The 15,957-nt window shown below is 60.4% G+C and overlaps 8 protein-coding genes across 8 annotated transcripts; 1 reads left to right on the forward strand and 7 right to left on the reverse strand.

Annotated features, from left to right (window-relative positions):
• C8Q71DRAFT_760195 (uncharacterized protein) lies at positions 1-2,143 on the reverse strand. The gene is made up of 2 exons (XM_047923822.1): positions 1,881-2,143; positions 1-1,572 (listed from the first exon to the last, which is right to left on the reverse strand). The coding sequence occupies exons 1-2, from the start codon at positions 2,113-2,115 to the stop codon at positions 236-238; spliced, it is 1,572 nt and encodes a 523-aa protein (XP_047778317.1). The 5' UTR covers positions 2,116-2,143; the 3' UTR covers positions 1-235.
• A 165-nt stretch (positions 2,144-2,308) lies between these two features.
• C8Q71DRAFT_674417 (uncharacterized protein) lies at positions 2,309-2,488 on the reverse strand (the record flags this gene model as incomplete). Its single annotated transcript, XM_047919696.1, has 1 exon — positions 2,309-2,488. A coding segment is annotated over one exon (180 nt), but the record flags the coding sequence as incomplete, so codon positions are not given.
• A 658-nt stretch (positions 2,489-3,146) lies between these two features.
• C8Q71DRAFT_63384 (NAD-P-binding protein) lies at positions 3,147-4,424 on the reverse strand. The gene is made up of 6 exons (XM_047919638.1): positions 4,324-4,424; positions 4,221-4,276; positions 3,911-4,160; positions 3,624-3,848; positions 3,352-3,569; positions 3,147-3,288 (listed from the first exon to the last, which is right to left on the reverse strand). The coding sequence occupies exons 2-5, from the start codon at positions 4,250-4,252 to the stop codon at positions 3,363-3,365; spliced, it is 714 nt and encodes a 237-aa protein (XP_047778319.1). The 5' UTR covers positions 4,253-4,276; positions 4,324-4,424; the 3' UTR covers positions 3,147-3,288; positions 3,352-3,362.
• A 1,330-nt stretch (positions 4,425-5,754) lies between these two features.
• On the reverse strand, positions 5,755-6,571 carry C8Q71DRAFT_858054 (C-factor; the record flags this gene model as incomplete). The annotated part of the gene is made up of 3 exons (XM_047927471.1): positions 5,755-5,955; positions 6,011-6,238; positions 6,290-6,571. 3 exons carry the CDS (start codon positions 6,569-6,571, stop codon positions 5,755-5,757), a joined length of 711 nt encoding a protein of 236 aa, XP_047778320.1.
• A 137-nt stretch (positions 6,572-6,708) lies between these two features.
• Positions 6,709-7,634, reverse strand: C8Q71DRAFT_858055 (C-factor; the record flags this gene model as incomplete). The annotated part of the gene is made up of 5 exons (XM_047927472.1): positions 6,709-6,839; positions 6,887-6,956; positions 7,010-7,237; positions 7,288-7,537; positions 7,603-7,634. 5 exons carry the CDS (start codon positions 7,632-7,634, stop codon positions 6,709-6,711), a joined length of 711 nt encoding a protein of 236 aa, XP_047778321.1.
• On the reverse strand, positions 7,542-8,390 carry C8Q71DRAFT_63321 (uncharacterized protein). The gene has a single exon (XM_047919637.1). It carries the CDS (start codon positions 8,321-8,323, stop codon positions 7,721-7,723), a length of 603 nt encoding a protein of 200 aa, XP_047778322.1. The 5' UTR covers positions 8,324-8,390; the 3' UTR covers positions 7,542-7,720.
• Positions 8,391-9,096: 706 nt separating this feature from the next.
• On the forward strand, positions 9,097-10,572 carry C8Q71DRAFT_760228 (uncharacterized protein). Its single transcript, XM_047923823.1, has one exon. It carries the CDS (start codon positions 9,135-9,137, stop codon positions 10,434-10,436), a length of 1,302 nt encoding a protein of 433 aa, XP_047778323.1. The 5' UTR covers positions 9,097-9,134; the 3' UTR covers positions 10,437-10,572.
• An 11-nt stretch (positions 10,573-10,583) lies between these two features.
• On the reverse strand, positions 10,584-12,605 carry C8Q71DRAFT_835522 (NMD3-domain-containing protein). Its single transcript, XM_047926428.1, has 2 exons — positions 12,490-12,605; positions 10,584-12,396 (listed from the first exon to the last, which is right to left on the reverse strand). The coding sequence occupies exon 2, from the start codon at positions 12,393-12,395 to the stop codon at positions 10,731-10,733; it is 1,665 nt and encodes a 554-aa protein (XP_047778324.1). The 5' UTR covers position 12,396; positions 12,490-12,605; the 3' UTR covers positions 10,584-10,730.
• Positions 12,606-15,957: the final 3,352 nt, after the last annotated feature.

The following is a 15,957-nucleotide window of genomic DNA, read 5'->3' on the forward strand; positions in this document are numbered from 1 at the left end:
AAGGGAATAAAGATAACTAAAACGAGGGTATGCTACATGTAGGATGCGGTATCATATCACTACACACACTAGATGTAGGTGGGCGTCATCTCATAACAATCGTACGTACTATCGTCTCAGCTCGTGGCTCTCATGTTCAGGTTCATGTACATCGTGTCGTATAGTATCTACAAGCCTACGCACATCGGACAGACGAGACCGGTCGTTGTCCAGCTGCACGGACTGTAGCATGCAGCTAGTGCGCCATGATGCCGTGGTGGCTCATCGACATGGGCATCGCCCGTCTGTCAAGGAAGAACACAGGCGCGGAGATAGCGCGACGGCCGGGGCTGTTCTCGAGGTTGATCTCGTCCCAGCCATCGTCGTCGCTGCTGTCGTCGCTCGCCGTGCACCGGCGTGGCCCCGGCTCGTCGTCTTCGTCATCTTCGTCCAACAGGAAAAAGTGCGGTGTCTTTGGTCGCTGCGGAGCCTGCTCGGACCGTCTCTCTTCGATCGCGTCGCTAGGCTCCTCGGCTTCAGCGGAGCCATTTGTCGTATGCAGGACTTCCGTCTCGACCGCCTCGATGAAGGGGACCTGCCTCCCGGTAGCCTTCTCGAGGAGGATCCTCCAGCGCGCAAAGGACATAGGTGCCCAGCCCTTGGCGTTGACGGGGAAGGTCACGTCGAGGACCATCGCGCGTTGGAACTGGTCGCAGAGCACGCCGACAGACTCCTCGTCGACGGGCGCGCAGGTGACCCTCCCCGACACCAACGCAGGCGTCACCGACAGTGCGCCGCGCCGCTGCTCGCTCTCGCTGCAGCTGCTGTCCGCGGCGCGGCGGAGCATGTCATGGAGATAGAGGACCTTGCGGATGGTGTAGAGTGGAAAGTTGCAGAAGGCGCGGTCGACGGAGGCGGCGCGGCCGTCGCGGATGCTGCACATGTCGCCGAGGCGCGGGTAGATTGGGACGTTCGGATCCGAGACGGCGATGCGCGACTCGGGCGGGGGTGTCGCTGCCGCGGGCTCGGCGTAGTCTTCTGGTAGAGGGTAATCGGGCTCGTGCGGTGGGACGGCAATGCCGTCGTATGCAGTGAAGGGGTCGGGGCTTCCCGGGCCGGTGTGGTTGAATGTAGGTCGGCGTTTGGACAGTTGCGCTCGCCGGGTGTTCCATACGCGTTTGGTGAGGGCAAGGCTGTGATAGGAAAGGCCATGGTAGGCTGGAGGTGTGTCGATGCTGAAGACGTCGTCCAAAGGAGGTTGTTCGCTAGCGCGCGGGAGTAGAAGGGGCGCGAGTGAGTGCTGGGGGAAGGGGTCCCAGTCTGGCGCGTCGACGTCCGCGTCGTCCAGTCTGAAGCGAATGAGCTCGCCAAAATCGTCGTCGTCGTTGTCGTCACCTGCTCCCATGTAGTGTGGTGTGAAGGAGGAGCGCTGGGCGAGGAGGGCGGAGGAGAAGTCGGGGTCCGCGTCGTCGTCAAAGTCATCTTCGTCGTCATCGTCGAAGGCATATAGTTTTGGGAGTTTGTAGGTCGCGGTGGTGCGTCGCAGCTGTGGGCGTTGAGACATCCTGCTTTCGCAGCGCGCGGGCAGTTCTTCTGTGGAAGCGGTGTGAGTGGGATGCTTGACGCGGGAAGTGACTCGAGAAGGGGGCCCGGCGAGTGCGGAGCTCTGTATATGAACGAGGCAGCGGTGCGTTCATCAACAGAGATGAACTGAGCACGCCAGCGTCGTGGCAGTTGGGCTTATGTTGCATCCCGAGACACCTGTGACGGCGTCAGGGCGGCCACTGCCTGTCACAGCTTCGACACTGGCGACCACAACGCAACAAAAGCAGATGTTGTCGCATAGTTGCGGTATGTGGTCTGAAGTCCCTCCGATGGAAGCTCGCGAAACGGCCACATACCTGCTGCCATGTCTTCGTGGAGGGGTGGGAGGGGTGTGGCTGGGCGGGCGGAGATGGCTGACACAGAGCGGTGCATGGTGGGGGTGTCCGGAGAGAAGGTGTGGTAGGATGGTCGTACAGTGGTACAGCGGGACACAGCGTGCGGGCAGCCTCTTCGCTCGGGCAACGGCGGAGACAGCGCAGAGGGAGAGCGCGTCTGGGCGCCTCTGCCACAAAGCGAACAAGACGTGCACATCACGTGACGGCGACCACGCGCAGCCGACCAGCCACACCCAGCCACACCCTCCAGCCACGCGCCGACGTGTAACTCGAATCAGACTACTCCTTGTCTACTGCATCCGAATTCTTTTCCTCATTGTTCCTCTTCGTGAGGATTTGCGATGTTGTCTTTGTATCGTATGTCTAGCTGACTGCTATATATTCTATGATCTCCTCGTACACTCAGCTTCAACGGCATCCAAGAAAGCGTGAGCTCCATGTTCATGTTCGTCGGCACAGGCTGCGAGGTAAGCGGAGCGGAATACGTTATACAAGGTATCGCCGGAGGTAGGACGTGAGTAATAGGGGTCGTTGGAGAAGAACGCGTCGACGAGGCCTTGAATACCCGACGCCGTATATAGCGACCTCGAAGTGGTTCCCAGTGAAGAAATGACTGTTCACCATTGGTCGGGCGTCACGAACCCTGCCAACGGGCGGAGAAGGGGGGAATTGGTCCAATTCGTTCGTTCTCGGATTGTAGTAAGCAATGGGCTGGGGACGGCGAACAAAGAGTCGAAATCACAATGTGTGTAGAGTGTGAATGGCAGGAAACTCGGCCCGCAATTCGTCCGAGCGTTCGGAGTTATGAATGACTTTGAAGACGAAAGGCATGCCCTGGGCAGAGAGTACACGGTGGCGAAGCTACCCATTCCGATGCTAGTGGGTAGATTGGGCTCTTCCGTCGTAGGTGGTCCATGGCGGTGAGATGAATGCGGCGTAGAACGGACGTCGGGAGTTTAGGTGTTTGCTCCTTCAAGTGTGTAGTGGCGAACGACGACGCAGTCCAACGCGCGTTTGTTCTTATTTGGCAGTGGTGGTTAGGACTCGAATAAGTCACGGACTCGGACTGGTCCATTGCCTAGCGGGCTTCAGTGAGGCATCTACGGATGTCGATTTATGCCGTCAAAATCTACATCGCGGACAAGCATGACAGGTCGACAGCCGGCAACTGTCCACTTGTTATGGATGGTGAGTTGAACGCGGATCTGTCGGATCCTTGCCATATGAACCCCACGAAGTTCGCACTGCTAGTAGTGTACCCTAGCTGCACTGCGTATCCTCCGTCAATAGTTTCACTAACATACGTGCGCGACTCCTCCTTTACCACGGCACCTCCTGCCCGTCATACGAGCACAAGTTCCCGCGCTCGCTGCGAGGTAAGTATCCATTGGTGACAAACCATCCGCAAATTCCGTACAAGACGAACACTGACTGTGTACGCGTTCACCACGGTAGCTCCTTCCCGTTTTGCGAGGCTGAGTAGTACTTCCCCGAGTGCTCCTGCTTTAGGCCCAACACCACCTTCAGCTGAGCCTCGATGCTCTGCGAGGGCTCCAGGGCTGCCTGCGCGCCGCCCATGTCCGTCTTCACCCAGCCGGGACACACTGATATTACGATGAAGTCCGGGCGGGCCTTCGCTTGTTTGTACGTCTGCACGCGCGTCAGCAGGCCGATCGGCCGGCATGGTGGATAGGAGGTACGCACCAGCATGTTGAGCGCAGTCTTGCTCACGCTGTACGTCGCGGTTGTCTCACCGAGGTCTGTGCCGATGCTCCCTAAGGTCGAGCTGACGTTCACGATCGTCTTCTTCGTCCCTTTCTCGAGGAGCGGGGCGTAGACCTGGCCGAGCAGCGCAGGTGCTGCGACGTTCGTCTGGAGCAGCGCAAGGAACTCGCTGTAGTCGAAGGAGAACACCTCGTCGCGGGGGCACTGTCACCGGCGGTCGTCGATCAGCTGTCAGAGTCTCCAGGCGCAGAGGGAAAAGCACTTACGACGCCGGCGTTGTTGTACAGGTAGTCGAGCCCGCGCCCCTTCAGCACCTTCTCGACCTCCGCGACGCTCGCGCGGATGCTCGTCTCGCTGAGAACGTCGAGTTGGACGGTATACAGTTCCGCGTTTTCCACGGGGTTGAGGGCTTGGAGCTCCGATGCGGAGGCGGGGTTGCGGCAGGCGGCGATTACGACGTTGTTGGGTGTCGAGGAGAGTTGGCGAACGAGCTCGAGACCGAGGCCGCGGGATGCGCTGTGGATGAGGGGAGGTTAGTTGAGTGCTCAGTGCAGCGATCGTCTTGCGGATGCGTACCCTGTGATGAGCCAAGTCGTAACGGCTGCCATTGTTGTTAGGATTTGTAGTTTATGCTGGGATGGGTGGTGTGAGTGGTACTGCGAGGACGATGTTGCCCGACCTGCTCAGGAACGCGACTCTTATATGTGTCTGCAGCACGCGTCTAGCCTTTGGATGACCAACAGTACTGCGATAGTCCGGCAAAACCATATTATTCACTATGCATGTGGAGCATGTCCAGAGCATGTCAGCAACGTCGATCACCCATGCGCACTGAGGCTGCGTCAGCAATACAATATCGACCGGACGCTTCACAAGTGCAACGATAGAGGGGTCACTTGCCTAACGAGATGCGCTATCAGCCACTACGAGGATCATGTAAGATCGCGCCTACGGCGGTATCCGAGTGCTCACTGCGGCTAAATGGAATTTCCTTCTCCTCCTCCTCCCAACTGGCGTCTCCGGCGTCGGGGATGACAACCCGGGCATCTGTAGGAGTGACATGATTGATTTACTGGTGATGGGGTACTAGTACATAGGCACGCATGAGCATTCCACGCCCAAGGCCCGTCGTGGATGATGGCGGTGGTGGTCGTGCAGAGGATGGGAGCATCCATGCGGTTGTCTCGGACTAGGCTTGACGCGGTCACGGGACTTATACAGGACCTACCCTGACTCGCGCAGAATCAGCCATACTGATCCTGTTTGCAGTGTGACGCGCATCGGGTCGTTTCGTAGGGCGGATCATATCCCCGTAGGCAAGAGGAGGTATGGACAGCTGACACTGTTGGGAGTAGCACGCTTTGTAACCCTCCAGGCTCGAGGTGGGGTTGATCCTGAATGAGCCATTGACGGTGAGGGGGGACGTCAATGACGCCGTGCCACCTCGAGCCAGTCATCCCGAGCGTACGTTGTTCGTTCCCTAGACACATCATCGCCGTAGAGCTACCCAGCTCGTGCACCGGTGTGCCGCCGTAGCCCCACTGACAGAACCGTTCGGAAATCGCCAACTCCATGCGGCGGCTCACTCAGGTGCGCACGGGGATGTCCGGCTTTCCTCGAGTCGGGCCCGATGAGTTCGCACTGCGAGTGGGTCGTCCGAGGGGGTAAGTTGGCGCCCCGCGAAGTGTAGTAGGCGAACAGTTGGAACCCGAGAAGGCCGCATATGAATGGGGAGGGCCCTTTACTGCTTCCGCGCGCGGTGCTCTATGGACAGGCGTGCGTCGGCGTGGCTTGTGGGGGTGGGGGATGACGGAGGCGAGAGGACGCCTGGCTGCATGGCACCGGAATCGAGGGTGCCATAGGAGGCTGCGCAACAATATCGATATGACTGGCGATTAACCGACGACTCGGCGATGCGCGCTGTCTCCTCAACTGGTACTCTGATGTGCGACACTCAACCGCGAAGAGACTGCGGTCGCGCCCAGCCCGTTCTAAGCGATTGGCTTGGATCCTGGACGAATGGACGCATTAGCACACCTTGGTCTCACGAAGCCAGATCCATTCCCGTCTATGGAGCCTATCGTACACCTCTGTTGTTCTGCTACTTCGCCTACCACGGATGGTGGGTGCCGTTGTAGCGCCAGAACTTGCCCGAGTCGGCGGGGGTGAGGCGGGCGATGACGCGGAGGATGCCTGCGGCGCTCTCTGTGGTCTCGAGGACGGCGCCCTCGCCGCCGAGGGCGGTCTTGACCCAGCCGGGGTCCATGCAGATGCAGGTGAAGTCGGGGCGGGTCTTTGCTTGTTTGTACGTCTGCGGGTGCGGTGCGTCAGCGGGGACTTGACACGTCTAACGGGAGGAGACGGACGAGCATGTTCAGCGCGCACTTGCTGATGGAGTAGCTGGTGCACTTGTCGCCGCAGTCGAGGCCGATGGAGGCGAGGCCGGTGGTGACGTTCACGATGGTCTTCTTGGTGCCGCGGAGGAGGAAGGGGTAGTAGAGCTCGGCGAGGAGGGCGGGTGCGCCGAGGTTGGTCTGGAGGACGTCGAGGAGCTGGGCGTAGTCAAAGTCGAAGGGCGAGTCGAATGCGGGGTTCTAAGCGTGTCCGTTATGTACGCTATCTGCTGAAGGAGAAGCAGGACGCACGATGGCAGCGTTGTTGTAGAGATAGTCGATGCCGCGCTCGCCGAGGACGTCGCTCACGTACTGGACAGAGCCGCGCATGGACTGCTCGCTGCTGACGTCGAGGGGGACGATGTGGATGCGCTCGTTGGCAAGCTTCTGGAGACGGTGCAGCTCGTCGGCATCTGCGGGGTTGCGGCAGGTGGCGATGATCTCGTTGGCGGGGTTGGTTGCGAGGAGCTGGATGGTGAGCTCGAGGCCGAGGCCGCGGTTGGCCCCGGTGATGAGCCAGACGGTGGTGGACATGGTGGGGGAGGTCGACGACGGCCATGCTGGCTGTGCTATATAGGTCGTCGACGGCGAGATTCGAGACTGCAACGGCTATTCCTCGGACACACCCCAGGCACCCGGGCGCCTCCCTCCCCTCGTGTCTACTGGATGTACTACCAGGGCACCTGCTCGCCATCGTGCCTCAAGAACCTGCCCGAGCTCTCCGCCGTCGCCGTCGTCGCCAGCCTGATCAGCCTCCCCACCGACTCTTCCACCTCCATCATCGCATCCGGGCCGCCCATGTCTGCTCGCCAGTCAGCCTCGCTCGCATCTCATCCCATGTGTACGCACCTGTCTTGACCCACCCTGGGTCCACAACGTACGCGATCAAGTCCGGCCGCGTCTTCGCCTGCTTGTATGCCTGCCCGCACGTCAGTCGCAATCCACGGAGACTTGGAGGTCACAAGCACGCACAAGCATGTTCAGCGCCGTCTTGCTGATACTGTACGTCGCGTTCTTCGCCCCAAAGTCCAGCCCGATGCTCGCCAGCCCGCTTGTCATGTTCACGATCACCTTCCTCCGCCCCTTCTCCAGCAGCGGCAGGTACACCGTCCCCATCAACGCCGGCCCCCCCACGTTCGCCCGGAGCGTGTCCAACAATCCGTCGTACGAAAAGTCGAACGCCGAGTCGTCGCCCTCCGTCTGTCTCTCCCGGTGAGCGACGTCGAGCGGGGTAGTCACGAGGTACGCACGATCGCAGCGTTGTTGTACAGGTAGTCCAGCCCCTTCGACCCAAGGATCCCCTCCACCTCCGCGACACTTCCCCGGATACTCGCCTCGCTGCCTACGTCCAGCGCCACGACATACAGCTGCCCTGGTGCTGCATCCTTCAGCGCGCTCAGCTTCGGCGCCCGTGCGGGGTCGCGGCACGTCGCGACGACGATGTTCGATGGGTCCGAGACGAGCTGGCGGACGAGCTCGAGTCCGATCCCGCGCGAGGAGCTGCACGGTTGGCCATAATGGTGAGAGGCGTGCCAGACGACCTGCAGACTGGACCGAGGACTCACCCAGTAACGAGCCAAGTCGTAGCTTCAACCATCCTAGGAAAACCGAGTGCGCTCTTTCAGACGCTACGGCCGTGCATATATACCCCTCGGTGCTCCGGGTCCACTCCGTGGGGGGACATCACTTGAGGCTCAGCGGCGAATCTTCGGTGCGGGGACACACCGAGGTCCTGTCGTCCGGCTCGATGGCCGTTCCGAATGCACGACATGGCGAACGCCTCTGTGCCGATGTCGCCGGCAGTGATAGAGCCCTGAGTGGGAGCGAGAACGGAAGGCGGCGAGGGCGGCTTGAGAGAGGTCGTGTGGCACTGCCGTGTGGCGCGTTGCTCGCGGGTGCGTGTATGCTGGAGGTACGGGGACTCGTTGTGTTTCCGCGTTCTTGACGCGTACGGTCTTGCTGGACCATGACCCATCTAGCCTCGAGGTATCCGTGCTGCACCGTCGTGGACGACAGCCCCGGCCATTGGACGTGTATGGTGCCTTGTCCGACGCGATCACGTGATCCAATACGCGCCTTTGTCCTCTTGAGCGCGTACACGAGTCGTTGCTTTGCTTCAGCTCGCAACAGGTTCATGCTGCGCAGGACACTCAGCGTACTCACCAAAAGGATCCTTTCCGTGTAGTCGCCGACCCTCGATCGCCCTAGAAGCGAACTCGTATCTGACACATAGGGGCTCTTCCGGCCACAGCAATCCAACCTGCCCTTCACAAGGTCCAAACTCATCCGCGCCACAATCCAGCCCGTCTATTATCCTTTGCAAGACCCGTCCGGGGCATGGCAACGGCGCGCGTGGCGCGCCGTTGCTTTGTCCCGCGTTGGTGCGCAGTGAAACGCCCCGTGGCCGCACAAAGAGGAGGGCCACGCGCCCGATCGGGAGCGACGCTTTGAAGGGCGTGGCGTGGCTTCTTTGTGGTGGCCATGGCCATGGCTGGATGAGGCAGGATCGTCATGGCGTGTGAATGAATGGGAGGGTTGCTTGGACCTGCGTGGCGGGGGGCTGCGCGGTGATTTATAGGTGCGAGGGAGGGTGGCGAGGGTGTTTCTGATTTCTGCCCTTGTGCTTTCTGCTCTCTTGCTCTCGTCCTCTCCTCTCGCGCTCGCGCAATCTCTGCTCTCTGCTCTCGTCTTTCTGCTGTTCCCTCCTCATTGCTCGCGGTGCGCCTACCCCATCTCTATATTGTCCACTCGTTCTCATCAACCACAGTCTGCGGCATATATACCTGGACGTCATCCACACATCGCCTCTCGGTCTATCGCGATGTTCACCAAGCTCAACTCCCTCCTCGACCGCACCTTCAGCGGCAAGCGCGGGCGGAGCCCCGTCAAGGCCACCTCCGGAAGCAAGGCCAAAACCCGCTCGCGCGCGCGCACCGTCTCCGAGCCCCCCGCGCCCGCCACCGCGCCACGCGCCGCCTCTGCGCCCAGTACGTTCCCCGTCTTCCCGGGTCCGTCCCCGCTCACACCAACCCGTGCCACAGACGATGACGTGCCCGTGTTCGACATCCGCGCGCCGCCGCCGGTGTCTGCGGCGGTGATGGCGGACATGGCGCGCGCGCTGTCCCCGACGTCGAGACGCGTCCGGTTCTCGAGCGAGACGACGTGCACGACGCACTCGAAGGAGGCATATGACCGCTCGCCGATTGTCACGGTGCATGATGCGCGGCTCGAGGGAAGCCCCTGCAAGAGCAAGAGCAAGAACAAGGCCACACGCGAGAGGGCGCGGGCCACCGTGCGGACGGAGGCCTTCCCCGTGTCGATGTCGACGCCCAACTTGCACGGAGCGAGCGCGAGCCCGGGCGGGCGGGAGCGCAGGCCGTCTCTCCGCCTGCAGTCCGCGAGCCGTGCGTTCGTCGCGCTGTCCATTCAGGAGGAGGGGGAGTCTGAGGAGGAGCGCCGCTCCCGGCCTTCGCTGACGAGGTCGGTGTTCGAGCGTGCGCAGATGAGACCGAGGCCGCGGGCACGGCCGTCGACGGACTCGTCCCGCGCGATCTGTGGGGGCGTAATCGGACGGGGGGTGGACGGGCCGTTCGAGCTTCCCCCAGTGTACGCTGCAGAACACGGCGCGTACTCACATATATACGAAGGCGGGCGCTGGGTCACCACGCCGGCACCGCCCGGCGACTCGTTCATGAACCTCGACTACAGCGACGACGAGTCCATCGACGAGGACCTCCACACGGGGTCGATGTTCGTGCACGGCCGGCGCGCCTCCGAGCGCAGCGCCACCTCCGCTCACCCCGATGCGCTCTTCTTCACGCTCCAGCCGGAGAGCCCCGAGAGGGAGGAGGCACCGCCGTCGCCCTGGGAGGCGTACGGGCTCGCGGAGACGGAGGGCAAGCGCGAGCGGGAGAGGGAGCGCCGCGAAAGACGTGCGCTGCTCGATGCGTTCCCCGAGCCGCCCTGCGAGCCGCCCTCGCCAGAGTCGCACGTCCACCTGGGCATGCTGAAGCATCATGCGATCGCGCAGTGGGTGAAGGAGGCGTCGGCGTCGGTCACGACGGTGGGCTCGTCCGAGGGGCGGGATCGTAGCGAGAGCCCGAGTCCGCTGGGTTGGGGACATGGGACGAGCACGACGCTTGGGGGTACGCCGCCGAGGACCCGGCGCGCGGAGGGGCCCCGCATGCGGTATGATGCGTACGCCGTCCCGGCGACCTCGTCCCGGACGCTTGTGGATTCGGAGGATACGAGGAGGGGGCGCTCCCAGTCTCCAAAGAAAGGGAGTAAGATGGGGAACAGAGACAAGCTCCTCCCTCTCGTGCCATTTGACGAAGTCGACAAGCCGTTCAGGTTCGAACGGCACCCCTATTCGGCAGCAGCGCTGGGCGCGGAGAGCTGATGAACTCGAGGAGTGATTGTCTATGCAAGGGCGCAAGGCTCTGTTATGTCTTATGTCTTATGTAGTCGCTCATTTGGCAGTGTACTTATCCCGTTATTCGTATGCAGTCGTCTGCGAGCAGATGGTGAAACATCCACAATCCTGCGAGAGGCGGTCCTAAACGATGTATCGTCTGATCATGGCACAACAAATTCAGGAATAACTTCTGATATCTAGCGTACACCTACATGTACAGCCCAAGTGCAAAAAGCGATGCCGGAATGTGGAGAAGGTCAACCGCATACATGCGCTCCGTCATGCATCGTGTTCCTCAAGCGTCATCTCGTCAAAGTCCTCCAACAGCTCGTCGAGCTTGACCTCCGGGAAGTCGGGCTCGTCCTCCTCTACTTCCGTCGGCGCCACACTCGCAGTCTCGTCGTGCGCGCCCTCGTCCACATCCATGGCAAACTGGCCCTGGCCCTTCCTCCTCGTCTTCCCGCCGGCCAAGCCCGAGCCGGCGCCGGGCCTGGCGTCCTTGGCGCGATAGAGGTTGACCGCGCCGCGCATCTCCTCGTCCTCCTCGAGATCGCGCAAGAAGAGCTCGTAGTCTTCGTCGACCTTCTTCTTGTCGCGGCCGCCCATGCGGCCGACAACGCCGCGGTCGGCGCCGGTGTCGCCCTCCTCGCCGGCCTCCCTGGCGATGCTGCGGAGGCGCCAGTTGCGGGGCTTGTTCTTCTTGCGGCGGTTGGGGTACGCCTTCTTGACGAGGATGACGTCGGGGACGCGGTGCGCGGGGAGGGAGGCGAAGGCGTCGGAGTTGAAGTTGGCGTTGGTGAGGTAGTAGCCGAGCGCGGCGTCGCCGGGCTGGAGGATGGCGCCGAGGTGGGTGCGGGTGTGGAGGATCTGCGAGGCCGCGCCGCCGTCCATCGCGTCGTCCTCGGCGCCGCCGCCGCCGGAGGTGAACGCGCCGCTGAGGGCGACCTGTGCGTCGGCGAGGACCCACTTGCCGCGCGTCTGGCCGGAGGGCTCGACGTCGAGGACGGTGAATTCGACGAGGTCGGCGACGCCCGCGAGGGAGTCGAAGGGCGTGCGCCAGTACGAGGCGGCGGGGAGCTCGACGAACTGGAGCGTGGCGGGGTCGAGGAAGTGGAGAGAGTTGCCGACGCGGGAGCAGAGCGTGAGGGGGGCGATGTTGGAGAGGGAGCGGGCGAGTTTCAGCGGGAGGGCGACGAGGTCGTCCTTGCAGACGGGGACGATCTCGACGGAGTAGGTGTATTTGAAGTTGGCGGTGCTGGTGTGTGTGTCGGTGCTGAGCAGCTGCTCGCTCGCCTTGCTGCGGATGGGCACGACGCTGGTGAGGAAGTCAACCATCTTGATGGCGTGGCTCCTCGAGGCGAAGAAGAAGTCGAGGCCGTCGCGGACTTCCTTCACGGATATTGTGTCTTTCTGGGCGCCGTGCTTGATGATGAGCTGCTCGAGGAAGAGGAAGGTCCGCTTATGCGGGACCTTTTGCCGCACTTGCACGAGGGCTTTCCAAGTGTTTTTGGCAGCTAGCCTTGCGCAGTCCGGACATTGGCCGTGCTGGACGAGGTACTCGATCTCGAAGATCTGCTCGAGAATGGTGGCGGTGAGGACCTCCTTTTGGATCGTGAGCGACACGCGTAAGCGCTTGCTGTGGGGTTCCGTCCAGATGAAGTGTGCGTCTTTCAGGCGGACCTTGTTGAGACCCTTCAGTTTTCGGAGGCATATGGCGAGCAGCTCTTGTGACTCGGGTTGGGCGATCGTCCAGACAGAGGGCGGGGAGAGGAAGCGATCGCAATTGCGGCAGAATGAGACAGATGCTTGCTTAGGGATGCCCTCAGTGATGTCGACGCTATTGCGCAAGCATGCGACGCAAAGATTTGCGGAGTTTGGGACAATGGGTGTCCCGCAGTCGGCGCAAAGTACGCGGTGCACGGCCGGTGCAGCAACGAACTCCATCCTGGACGTCAAACACGAGAGTCAGAATGATGGTTTCGGCGTATACGAGGAATCGTCGGCGGGAATGGGTATCGACCGCCAGATAAGTACTCACCTCCTTCCCGGTTATATCCAAAGTCAATCAAATGCACACGATCAATACACACTTGCCGGTTGTGGGTGGACGAGAGGAGGATGCGGGCTGAGCCACGGCTGAGCAGAAAAAGGCGGCGGCGGGAGGATGAGTAAGATCCCGGAGCCGATCGATCACATACACAGGCGCCCATGACTAATCCGGCGTCCCGCTGACTCGGAACCACTGGCAGAGGCCACTGTGGCAGAGACGTCCAACTCCGAGTCTCTCGCAGAAACGCTGTGGATTGTCGGTGAGTCTGACATACGCCTTACCAAGTCAAACGCGGTAGCGACGTGTTCTCATATATATGTGCTGGCCACAGTGCATGTATCAGCCAACGCTAATTAATACGATTAGTTCGGCGCGGTGGACGGACGCTCTCCTACAAGCTCATCGGGATCGTTGGTGACGCGACCGGTGCAGCGGCGGACGCTGTACACGTGGTAAGCCCCGTTACTAGTAGAGCGACATCCAAGGCATCCATAACGACACTGAGCCTGACTGAGGATCAACGCTGTTTTCCATCAAGGACGGCACAGGTGTCCTGCGCCGTTTCGGATGATGCGACATGCGCAGCAGAGTGGATCAATGCTATGGTTATTGTATGTGCTCGAGGAATGATGTAGAGGCCGAGCTTTAGCCAGGCGTAGACAGTCCCGCCCTTTGAGGGTTTGGTGGTGCACGGCAGCGGAGGACCTTGCGGTCGGGTAGGAGATTGCGCTCAATGGCTCACGGACGAATACTTTGAGGAATTCCTCTCGTTCTCAATCATTTCGCCGCCGCAGTAGGTACCGGTATACTAGTAGCGGCGGTGTTTGTCCTTGCTAGTAACCTAAACAGTGTATTACCTTGATTCGTGTCAGTATCTTCCATATACAAGTGGTACTCTAATCTCGCAGCCATATATGTCTGACGAGTATAGTGACCGTGACCTTCGGCAGGCTGGCACATAGGTAGACCTGCATTCAACTAGGTATATACAAGACCGTACCACAAACAATCCTCACGAAGAGGACAGGAGCAAAAAATTCGAGATTGTATCCCTCCCATCGGGTGGCAAAGGCCAACGCGAGAGCTGGCAGCGGGATCACTGACCGGCTGGGCCAAGCGAGTGTCCTCAGCTGCGCTTCTGCGCAGCAGACAGGGAGTAGTCTGAATCGAGTTACACGTCGGCGCGAAACCGAACAAACGTGCGCCGCGAAGTGCACTGAAGGACACAACATCATCGACGCCAACAGCACGAGGCCGTCCGTAACTCCGTCTCTCCTCGTACATCGATGTCCTACAGAAGCCGCAAGGTCGTACGCATCAGCAAGCGGGGAACCCCACCCACCAACGCGTAGACCTCCGCCGAATTGCTTGTTCGCGTTTCGCGTAAACAATTCACGCGCAAGGCCGCTTCCGCCCAGATCCTCGACGCGCGACCACGAGTCACAGCGGATTATCCGAGTTGGTGAAGGCTTTCAATCATCGTCCAGCGGCGCCATCCGACGCAAGCTGGCACTCTGTCTCAGAGTGAACCGGGCCCCATACGGTTGCCCGCGTGTGGGCTGCCCTGGAACGTGAGTTCCTGCAGGACGCACGGCCGCAAGTGGCGGCCATGACTTGGCTGGGAGTTATCCCATCCGGTTTCCGATGATTTGGTGCGTGCTTTCGCGCGCGTAGGTCCATATGCAACACGGGGCGACGAAGGCCCAGCAGACACCCCGATCAGAGGCCGCATGAGCACGTTTGAACGTCGCCATCGTACCACAGATGAACCAAGTGCCGTGTCAGGCTCTCCCGCAAGGGATATAGCCCTCACCTAGGACAACTTTACCCGAAAGCGGGTAACCGTCATGAAGACGGGGCGATGCCGATAGAGAGACTGGAGGAGCCACGTCAGCGGATGATAGAGGTGCCCGTACCTGCAACATATCCCAAGCCGACACGGTAGACTTCAAAGGGAGCTCGTCCCTGCGTAGTACACGGGCGAATCCGTTTGACCCGCTCTACGGCCGGCGGGTTTCTGGTGTGTTGGTGGGGACGCTTAGCGTCGCCGGCCAGCTAGGCAGTTGTCTCGTGCATAGAAAGCGGAGAGGATGGCTCAGACCTTAGCCCGCTCGCGAAAGAGGACGAGAGCCCTGTGCGTGGCGAGCGTCGCGGCTTCGAGTCTGCTGCGAGAGGAGGGTGAGGAGAGAGGGCGCAGCTGCCAGCAGACGATGCGAAGATGGGCGGCTGTGCGTGGGAGATTGAAGTCGCCCTCACGTGATGGACGCGTCCCCTCTGCATCAGATTCATACAGTGATACACGGTGTTACCACGCACTATTTCTACGTCGTACCTTTCGAGATCTGGTAATCGGTGCTGGACGTTTGGACGGTCATTGCAACCATTGAAAATTACCCCCGCTTGCCCGGCGGCGCCCGCGAACCCGCGCAGGGCGGTGAAACAGCAGACGCATGCTGGGTGAGTCAGACCGTTTCTATCACCTGAGATGGGCGAGCTATGCTTTTGCTGATGACATACAAACAACGGAGCAAATTTGGTCCTTTCACGTAACTCCGAGGAGAACACCTCTACCTCGGGAACGACTCGTCATGACAATGAAGCAAATTGAATTTGAACAGAGGTTAGTGGCTCAAGATCGGCTCCGAAAAACCACACGCATTGACCCTGTCTCTGCCATCATACAGGACGGTTTGCCCTCAGCCTTCTGGCAGGGGTCTCAGCTTGTAACTCTGTGGGACAGCTGTCTCCGGTGGCCAGGTCGGCGTGGTATGTCCGCAGCCGTGGCAGCCGTCCATTGCTGCGTACAAAGAGTCAATCAGACGTACGCGAACCCCTCAGTGTCGAGCCCGCTTTGTCACACTGGGTTCGATGTGGTAGCTACGCATCTTTCCTGATAAAAGCAGCATTATTCAAGGACGCACGGACAGGTACGCTATAACGTCAGACATTGCAGGGGATAAACGGAGTCAGACCTTGCGATCTGCGAGTCAAGTGACGGTTCGCGGGTAGGTGACGAAACGACGCGGATCGAAAGGTTCAAATTCAAATGACTGGTGAGCTACCGAGAGCTTTCGGGTGTGGAGCAGTCTGATGCGTCGCGTATTAGAATGTCAGACCGTTTTGGGGACAACTCAGCGACGAACTGTGGGCGAGCTCGTGAAGGGCGCAAGTGATCATGCTTGCGCGGGGCTGGCTTCCATGCGGCTGCCTAAGAAGCCAGGCCACACAGACGTGACCATAATAGCCTTTCCTGTGGCTCGATCAAGTGTCCCGCGAAGGCTGAGATACATGCTGTCGTAAGTTCCTCATTCTGGCGTGCATGGCTTTATAAGGATCGGAAATTGATGTCACCGAGACTGACCGAGGACTCATTTCCATATAGGAGATGCTTCTCTGGCTTCCACAGCTTCCAACCGTTTGACTGTACTGCCACGTCCGGTCGACATTGCGGCTCCT

This window comes from Rhodofomes roseus (assembly GCF_022264815.1).
Source record: "Rhodofomes roseus strain CIRM-BRFM 1785 chromosome Unknown C8Q71scaffold_11, whole genome shotgun sequence".
Classification (NCBI taxonomy): Eukaryota; Fungi; Basidiomycota; class Agaricomycetes; order Polyporales; family Fomitopsidaceae; genus Rhodofomes; species Rhodofomes roseus.